Source organism: Falco cherrug, chromosome 1, assembly GCF_023634085.1.
Source record: "Falco cherrug isolate bFalChe1 chromosome 1, bFalChe1.pri, whole genome shotgun sequence".
Lineage (NCBI taxonomy): Eukaryota > Metazoa > Chordata > Aves > Falconiformes > Falconidae > Falco > Falco cherrug.
In genome coordinates, this window is record NC_073697.1 from 50,311,941 (window position 1) to 50,321,276 (window position 9,336).

At 39.5% G+C, this 9,336-nt stretch overlaps 1 protein-coding gene across 9 annotated transcripts in view; it reads left to right on the forward strand.

Annotated features, from left to right (window-relative positions):
• ABLIM2 (actin binding LIM protein family member 2) overlaps positions 1 to 8,590 on the forward strand; it is a 143,651-nt gene extending 135,061 nt beyond the window's left edge. For all 9 annotated transcript variants that reach the window (XM_055724002.1, XM_055723959.1, XM_055723971.1 and 6 more), the window contains one exon: positions 6,835 to 8,590. In XM_055724002.1, the coding sequence (XP_055579977.1) occupies positions 6,835 to 6,948 (114 nt within the window). In that variant the 3' untranslated portion in view covers positions 6,949 to 8,590. The remainder of the gene's footprint in view (positions 1 to 6,834) is intronic.
• Positions 8,591 to 9,336: the final 746 nt, after the last annotated feature.

Consider the following 9,336-nt stretch of genomic DNA (forward strand, 5'->3'; position numbering starts at 1 on the left):
TTTGGCTTCTTGCATATTTATGGATGACTCAGCTGGTAGAAAATTCAGAACGTACAGTGCTACTGCAGAATATTTTGTGTGCGCCTTGTGGTGTTCCACAAGAAGTGGGATTGCAGGTACCCCACAGTAGTAGTGCTGACCAGAATGCAGCTTCTCTGTGAAGTTTCACGGTACCCTGAAATACTAAACGAGGTATATCCACAGATCCAGCAGCCTTGTATAGACACTTGGGGTGACGCCAGCATGGGGAAGGGTTTCAGACTCCTTTCCTTGCTGCTTCTATTACACTACTTTTCCTGGGAGCGTTTTTGGGTCCCACATGGCTATGTGGAAGCAGCACACCTCCTGCCAAGGCTCAGTTGCACAAGTGCTTCAGCGGTTCCCTCTTCTAAGTGTTTTCATCTAGTGTCACTGCATTCGTAGTGCCTGCTGCCTCATCCCCTAATCAACTGAGCTGCTCTAGCTATCTTTTGAAGTTCATTAGGTGGCAACTCATGCTATTTCTTAACTTTCCCTCCCCTATCACATAATTACTAAATAATTTGAAATATTTATTGAGCATGAAGCTTAATTATTCCGTAGATGAGCGTAACATTCAATACTCCCTTGGGAATGTGGCACATGGCTAATTACAGCTTGGTAATGAGCCATGCAGTAGGCTTAGAAGAAACCTCTGAAATGCCTGCTGAGCCCCAGCAGTGCACCAGAAAGAAGGGTGAAGAGTGCAAACCTTGTGAAAGCAAAATGAGGATTTGAATTTCAATAGATAAAAGAGAAAATTTTCCAGAAAATTATGATTGGGCATCCAGAAGTAATATTTGGGCTAACTTTGGGAGGCACAGGAAAAGGGAATGGAGGGGGAGTGGAAAGAAATAAAACTGGGGGGGGAGGACGCTGTTACTGTTCCAAATGTTGAGGTAGGTTTAATATCCTAAGCCTTAATACAGGAAGAGACTGTGTCCCACCAGTAAAGCCTCTGTGCTACCCTAAAGATCTGAGATTCCATTATTTATATCAATGCTTGCCTACCTGTGAATAAACGCTTCCCAGTAGATCCCAGTTTACTTTGAATATTTTGCATTTTGAAGATTCTGGAAAAGATCCTATAGCTTTTACTTCTGGATTTTGTGGGTCAGACGTTGTAAGTGTTACAAGGACTCCGAACAAAAATGAATTTGAGTGGATGACTATTTGAAATGCACTCTAAAACAGAGTGCACAGTAGTGCTTCAGAGAAAGACTAGCTGAAGGATTCACTATGGATTCAAGCAAAGGTGATGTAATGCTCAGCCATCATTTCATATGAACATAATGTAACAAAAAGCAAAAGAGAAATAAACCTGAAGTTTTAAATGACCTCTAGGCGTTAGGACTTCGATTTTTCTAGTCTTCCAACTCATCACCTCCTGCCATCTACTGTGTTGCTTCATGGGTTCAATATCGACTCATGAAAAAGTATGGTGTCCTCTGAATTTCCTGCATCAGTGGGTTTTTATGTGAGGACTCCCATCCAATTACTGACACAGAGTAACCGTGCTTGTGCAGCATGACCTGGGCACAGCTTACTGTAGTACGGCTGTCGGTTAATTGCAATTTTCCCTTCCTGCGACTTATTCACACTAATGCCATGTTCCTAGGTATTAGTTTTGAACGTCTGAATTTCAGTAAAAGCACTATTATTCTCCAGGAAAAGAAATCTCATTGAATTAAATAAACATTGTAACTCTATTTCAAATGATTAGTGACTTTTTAGCAGGCCACAAAAAAAAAAGAGACGAGCCTCATTAATTTACAGCAAAAAACATCACTTCTTTCTGAGATAACACTGTGGACCAAGTATCTGAATGTGCGATTAATTACTTTTGTTCTCAGAGACTCAAAAATGAGCATGTATCTGTACCGTGCATTTTAATGACGGTGTTTTGCAGAGCATGAGAATTTTCCATTATAGCGGTTGCATTGCAGTAGAGGGGTTTAGCTCAGCCCTTGCTTAGTTCTGTGTATCTTCATAAGAAACATTTGTGGTTTAATCCTTCGGTTGTGCATTTGCATGTTTTAGGAGAGCTAGCTACATAATGGCAGCAAGGTGTGGTACCCTTCTCGCACAGTGCTGTGCCCTATAGGTAACATGCGGGTGAGGAATTAGAGCAGCAGCATTCAGCTTCCAAGCTGCAGGCCACCTTCAGGCTTCCCAGAGTGTGATCCCAAGGTTGTGATCCTGTATCTCTAATCCAAAATGCTGTTAGTGCAGGTGAGAGATTGTGGTTCTGCAGACATGACTCTCCTCTTCATACAAATCCACTGCTGTGACTCGTGGATGCATCTGGTGGATCCTCAGCACTTTACTAAACTTGAGCCTCACTTTCTTTTTCTAATTTCCCATGCAAGCTGACACAAAACGCTATTCAGAACAAAAGATTGAGCACTATTGACTTTACAAGCCTCAGATTAATACAATTTTATCAAAATAATACAATGTCCTTCCTAGCGTGGCAATTGCATACTTGAATATATCCAAAATGCTGATGTTCTGATGCTGCAAGCTCCAGTATGGCAGACTTTTTAAGAAGATTAAGAACCATCTAAACTCTTTACCTTATTTTTAGCAAGGTTTTCAGGTAGCATGATGTTGACATCACTATGTAGCTTCTGAACTGAGCTCACTTAAATGCAGTCAGTTCAGAGCGTGGGCAGAAGGGGACCTTAAGCTGGTCCTCTGCACTCAGCATCAGCAATGTGCCCAGCTTTGCAGTTGATGCAGAGCAGAGAAGCAGGTTGAATTAAGCTGCCTGAATATGACCAAATTGTCACAAAGGGAATTAAGAATTGGTTACTAGCACACTGTAAAACACCCAGACTTCCTATGTAAACAAGGCCAACACTAGTAAAAAAAAAAAAGGAATGAATATTACTTTTACTAATAACTCTGGCCATTCATTTAATGGCCCAATGATGCACTGTTAACATAGCTGGATGTTTTAAGTTGATCCAATCCTAAAAAAAAAAAAAAAAAAAAAAAAAGTAACCACGTTCATGGCCTTGTAAGGCATAGCTTTACACACACATCTTCTCTCACACCTCAAGATGAATATCCTCTCTATTCCCTATGCATCATTTTCAATTTCCCTTCTTTTGTTTGATTAATGAGACAAAATAACGCTTCAGTTAAAACAAATTAATATTCCAATAGCTGAGAAGAAAGATAAATCAATCTAAGATTCTTGTGTGTTTTCTCTGCCTTTATTTGGGAAGAGCTCTAGGTCTTAAAGCTATAAGGTTTAGTGAAGTCCCAGCAATAGTGCAGGCAAAATTTAACAACACACATACAAAGAAAAGTATGAACATAAACTTCTCACACTGGCCTATTCCCATGGTGTTTAGACCCTTCAAATACTTGTAGACATTTACCATATTTTCCCTTAGTCATCATCTGGCTACACTTGTACATACTTAGGCCTTTTAGTCTTTCCTCATAAATCAAACTCTGCAACCCCTGATTACTTTTGTTACTTTCATCTGAAGCCCTGCCAGTTTGATGACATCTTCCTGGGATCAAGGCTTATTCCAAAATCTGCAGACAGAACTGTAATCATTGCTGCTTCTAGGGTCAGTCCCGAAGCTAGAGCCCATGATGCTTAAGAAGGGGATAGTGAAAGCTTCTGTGGTGCAGGGAGAATGGTGGGAGTGACGCTACACTGGGCACAGGCTGGTGTCCTCAGAGAGGGTTCAGACCAGAGGGGAGGTGTTCCCTTCTACTAGAATTAATTTTGCATGTGGGTAATTCATTGAGGGAGTAAGAAACTTTGCTAATATTGTGGTATGGTTGTTAGTCCTTGAGATGACAGACAGTATGCGGAGGAAAATTAAAAGCAAAGAAACTGTCTAGTGGAATGGGCGGTGGAAATAAGTGAGCTGGTGCTTTCCCCATCTCAGTCTCTGCTGCTGCATCCCTAGGCTGGAAATTCTCAACTGCTTTTGGACCAGGTGGCACCAACCGAGAGCTTCTGTGAGGAAAAAAAATAATAATTGTGCTTATGTAAACCAGAACTTAAGTATAATTAGAAAACAAGTGCATGCAAGGAATGAAGGTGATATCTGGATACTAGCAGAGGAGCAGGCTGCACATCTGATTCATACTGGCTTGGATAGATGCATGCAGATTGAATGCTCACTAAGCCTTGAGGGCAAAGCAAAATGATAAATGACAATGTACGGCCTTGGCAAGGAAAGGGGGAATTGCAGAGCTTGGTGTCACAACGGAGGTTGGTGACAAGCTTCACTGTGGGGCAAAGGTGCAGCAAGTGTTGGCACCCCGGAGAAGAGGCCCGATGGATGATGTGGGGCTTCCTGACTCCCCCCCTGTTGATCTTCAGTATTGAAACAGATCTGATGAGACCACAACAGTTTCTAGGAAGACATGGGGTAATTTACCTCAAGGAAAAAAATAATGTGAAAACATTCCTTTTAAAGTTTCACATTTCCTGTGGCTTTGGGTGATTGGCAAAGTGGATTTACTTGCGGGCTATAGGCTTTCTGATTTTCTCTTTGAGTATGAACTACAGTTTGTCACTGCCTTCTCCTGAGCAAGGTGACATCTGAAGTCTTACCCACAGTCTAGAAAGTAAGATAAACCAAAATATGATACGCTTTGCTCATCCAGACTTCTTTTTTAATCCCACAGTTTACAGACATGTTCCTTGCTGTGAGAAATGACTGAAGTTAAGCTTGCTCACATTTATCCACTAGATTACCAGGAAAATATTTTTCAAAATCAATACAGAGAGAAGTTACTTTTTCTTTCCAAACCCAGGAGAATTAAATTCTGTCGGTGAGAGGTTGTTTCTAAAATACGTGGTCAGATGTTGCTTGTTCCCATGCAAAACAAGATCTCCTTTGCCAAATATGCATGGCGTGTTTGTTCCGTGCTATGCATAGTGCTTATGGTGGGTTGCTATCAGTGGTCAAATGAAAAATGAAGGCTCAGTTCCAAGCTCTTAGTCACTGTTGTTCTCAATATGTGGAATCTCAAGGGAAAAAACCTAAAGCTGTCTTTTTTTAAGAAACCACAAGGGCCCATGATGACCATTCAAGGTATTTAAATGTAGTGATTTCTTACAAACACTTTCATCAGTTTTCCTTGAGTAATTTACATTACAAAGATCAACTGATTGTTAATAAAGGGAAAGTAAACTTTTGCTTTCAAATTTGTCAAAAAAATAGCTTTGTAAGGTAGGGCCAATGGGGCTGTGTCTGTCCTGGTTGGGTAAACCGCTGTGGGATTACCAGGGCTGCTTAGCATGCTCCTGCCACGATTTTGGCTCCTAGTGGCAAGCTGTCATCCAGACAGTGCTGGAACCTGATTCAAATGCAAGACAGCCTTGGCCTATTTTAAATACTGGTAAAAGCATAGTCTAAAGGAGCCAGTGGCTCCCCTTCCCCTGGGGAGCACTATGTTTCCCCCTACCTTCAGCATCTTGCACTTGACATTTTCTGGTAGCATAATTCACATTTGTGAGGACTGTATCTCTTTTAAAATTACCTTCCTGTCTGGTTGCCGATGTGCATCTTTAGAGTGGGTAATGTGGACTAGATGGTGGGTTTGAGCCTTTTCCAAGTGATGAGGATGTTGAACCCAGGTTTCTTACCTCCCGGGAAATTCTGGCACCAGGAGGCAGTGAGATGAAAAGGGACAATATCCTTCCTTTGAAATTATGCACTTGTTTAATGTGTGATGAGCCTGATTCTGCTGTGTGAGGCATGTCCAAGTGTTTCTTGCACTCAGCAGCTTTGAGGGACCTAATTTTTGGATATAAGTGGTACTTAAGTAGGTGCCAAGGTACTCAGGCTGGGGCTGCCCAGCTGTGCCCAGAAGGACAGATGCATCTGGGGAGCTTCCAATCAAAAGCTTGGTTGGGGAGGAGAGGGTTAGATCGCAGGGCTGGTCCCAGGTTTCAAGGAAATCTTTGTGGAAGAGGAGAGTCCATGTTTAAAAATTGTAATTTATAATTCTCATTGAATCTATCCCCTTCAGAGAGTGTGTGCTTAACACATCAGAAACAGAACCATAACTGATACTACTGAAATGGTTGAGCAAGAGTTAGTCCACAGTTACTAGAATAATTTTATATGATACTCATTTCTAATTCACACATTTCTCTTTCCTGCCTTTTCTGTGTGTATACCAATAATTGTTAGGCGATTGTTATCTTACCTCCTTCCAGTTCTTTATGTTTTTATTCTTCCCTTTCTCTCTCTCTCCTTTTAAAAAAATACTGAATCATGAAAACATCAAACAGAAGCATAGTTCTTGGCATTTAAAAAAAAAAAAACAAAACAAAAAAACACTTTATCCAACTTGGACTTCTGATATGAGTCCAACCCTGTGGATAAGCACATTTTGGATTTAAGAATTTAGGTGTGCTCTCTCCTTTGTTACAAGGCTGGTGTTAGTGGACCAGTGTGGTGTCCACCGCTCTCATTAAAGATCAAGGCAAAACAAATCCAATCTGAAATTACACCATCTGTTTAAAGTCCTGGAATAGCTTACATTTGTCTCAGTGTGCTCTGTCATCAAGTACTGTGTGTAAACACTCTTTTTCCCAAAGTCCATAGCTTCTGTGCAGTTAGAGCTATATTGAAAAGATTTTTTTTTTCATTTCCCAACTAGTCTGAACTTACTTGGATTTGATGCAGGTTTTTTTCCAGAACTAATTTGGGAATTTAAATGGAAATTCTAATGCATTATTTTTGCAATGTGTTTTAAAACTTAGGAAGGGCAGAAATATTCCTGTGCACAGACGAGCTTAATGATACCTTTTGTGTTTTCATTTTCAAGAGGCATTTGTCCCCTGAAGAGTTCCAGGAAGTCTTCAAAATGAGCATTGAGGAATTTGATCGTCTGGCACTTTGGAAGCGGAATGACTTGAAGAAAAAGGCCCTGCTTTTCTAGCCCCTCCCGGATAAAATATGTGCTTAATCAAAACAAAAATAGTCTTGCCAGAACTATCACATGCACTTGCTGTTGAACCATTGTCCAGCTTCATTGTGTTAGTATGTGTCAGGGGAAACAGGACAGATTAGATGGCAATGCGTTGGAATACAGAGAATTTGCTAATCTTGCATGACCAGCTGGTTTTGTCAGTAACTCCTGGTCCTACCCAGTTTACAACGTGCAAAAAATCTAGCTTGAAAATTATTGTTGCTTGCAGTTATTGCTTGATGCAAATGGAAATTCTGAAAGGAAGAGAAAAAAGTGTAGCTGTGACAAAGGAAAGACATCCAACATTTTGTTCCATTAAGTTTTACAACACAATTTTTACAAAATCAAGTAAGTAATATAAAATTCTCCAACAGGGGATCACATGCTATTAAAAACATGGTAAAAGCCAAAGAAAAGCATGTCTGCAAGCAATTATTGCAATTGTTTATGTGTGGTACTTTTTAAGAATGAAAGCAAAAATATGGAAGCACCTTAATTCTACTTCTTATATTTAGACACAGCCTACTCTCTAAAAGGTCATATTTGTCTAGAAGGTAACTAGCTATCTTTAATTACAACACAAGAGTTTTTATTTTATTAAGTATATATTGTGACATAAAACAGTTATAATGACTAAAATGTATACAGAACTACTTAAGAATTTAGTCCCATTCATCAGGAAAACTGAAGCCTTATACAAAACTGGTTTAAGAGTGTATTGTGCCAGTTGACTATGTTTTCCTACTGGTTTGGGGTGTTTGGAAAACTTTTTTTTTTACATTTCGTGCTGATAAAAATACCATGTAATCTTAATTATATGTAGATAGATATATCTATCTATAAAATAATTATTTTCATTAATACATGTCCTAAGTAAAGACATTCTTACTTTCTCCACTTTCTGGCTTTACACAGTAAGCCATGACAACTGTGATGGCAATTGGTAGGTGTGGAAATGGAACAGTTCAGCATAAAATGTAACAAAAAAAGCTTGGTGTGCTCTATCAATAATACATCCAATTATAATCAAATATATAAAACCCTCATGCATTACTATTTGCATGTTTTCTGTACAAGTCAATTTAAAAAAAACAAACCTATGTGATACTGGTGCAGTACCTTGAAACTATCTTAAATAACAAGCAAAGCTAACAAAATCTGAGCATTTGATATGAGCGTTAGACCTTGATCTCTCTTCCAGCTGAAAGACTGTATTAAATTTAATAATTTCATATGGTCGAAAGTATGGTTGCTGACAAAGAATGTTTTAAAGTGAGTTGCTAGTTTTGTGTGATACTAAAAGAGCATTACAAAAAGTACATTTTTCAGCCATGTGTCAGTATTCTGCATTTTTACTGCCTTGAATGTTTGTTACTCACTTCCTACTTCACTATGTCTCTTTGCATTTCCTTAAAGTAACTGGTTAATATACGCACTACAACACACTATTTCAGCTGACCCAGCATTGGAAAAATCAGAGCATTGAACATGCCTTCTTCCAACTAACTTTCAAAGTCCATGCTGTTGGAAACAAGTATTTTCTCATGACCTTAATGTTTTGTCTGATGATACAAATGTTTAAAAAATTCATTAAAACAAAGACATAACCGAATGAGTTTTCTAATGTGTGTATAATTTTTAGATTGTAGTGCTGCTCCGGATAGGGTCTTCCCATGATATTACTGTAAATAAGATGTAACTTGCACTGGATTTGCTCGCTGAGGAGAGCATTAAGTGTACCTCAGAATGTCAAGTTACTGTGAAGTTGGTCATGATTTAAACAATCCATCAAGCAACTGTCACATCCGACCAAGCACAAGCTGCTTCACTGGTGATGTCCAGTGTACAGAACCATTAGCCAGTCTTAATTGAGAGCTCCTGACCACCTGAGACCTCATCTGTAATGCTCTTCAACCTCAGGATAATGTGTTACATTTTGCCTACATGTCAAAGCTGGCAGGCACTGAGATGGGCCAGTGCAGAACGTGATCAGCACGGTCTGTTGGTGCTACGAAAATCTAAATCCAGGAGAACAACTGGCTGGAGGGTGCTGATGAGTAAATTTGATGTTGGTGAAGACCACTTTTCTCATCTACACCTTCCTGGGACATCAGGTTGATTACAGGCATTTTATCAGTGAGTAAAAAAATTGCATGTTGATCAAAGAAATCCCTATACTGGTGCAGATCAGGTTCAATATCAGTCTTCATATATAATTTGAAAATTGCTTAACCACAGCAGCTATTGTACCAGTTTAGAAACCAACCTATGCTGTAAGGAAAATGTGCCAATAAGCCATGACAACTGTGATGGCAATTGGCAGGTGTGGAAATGGAACAGTTCAGCATAAAATGTAAC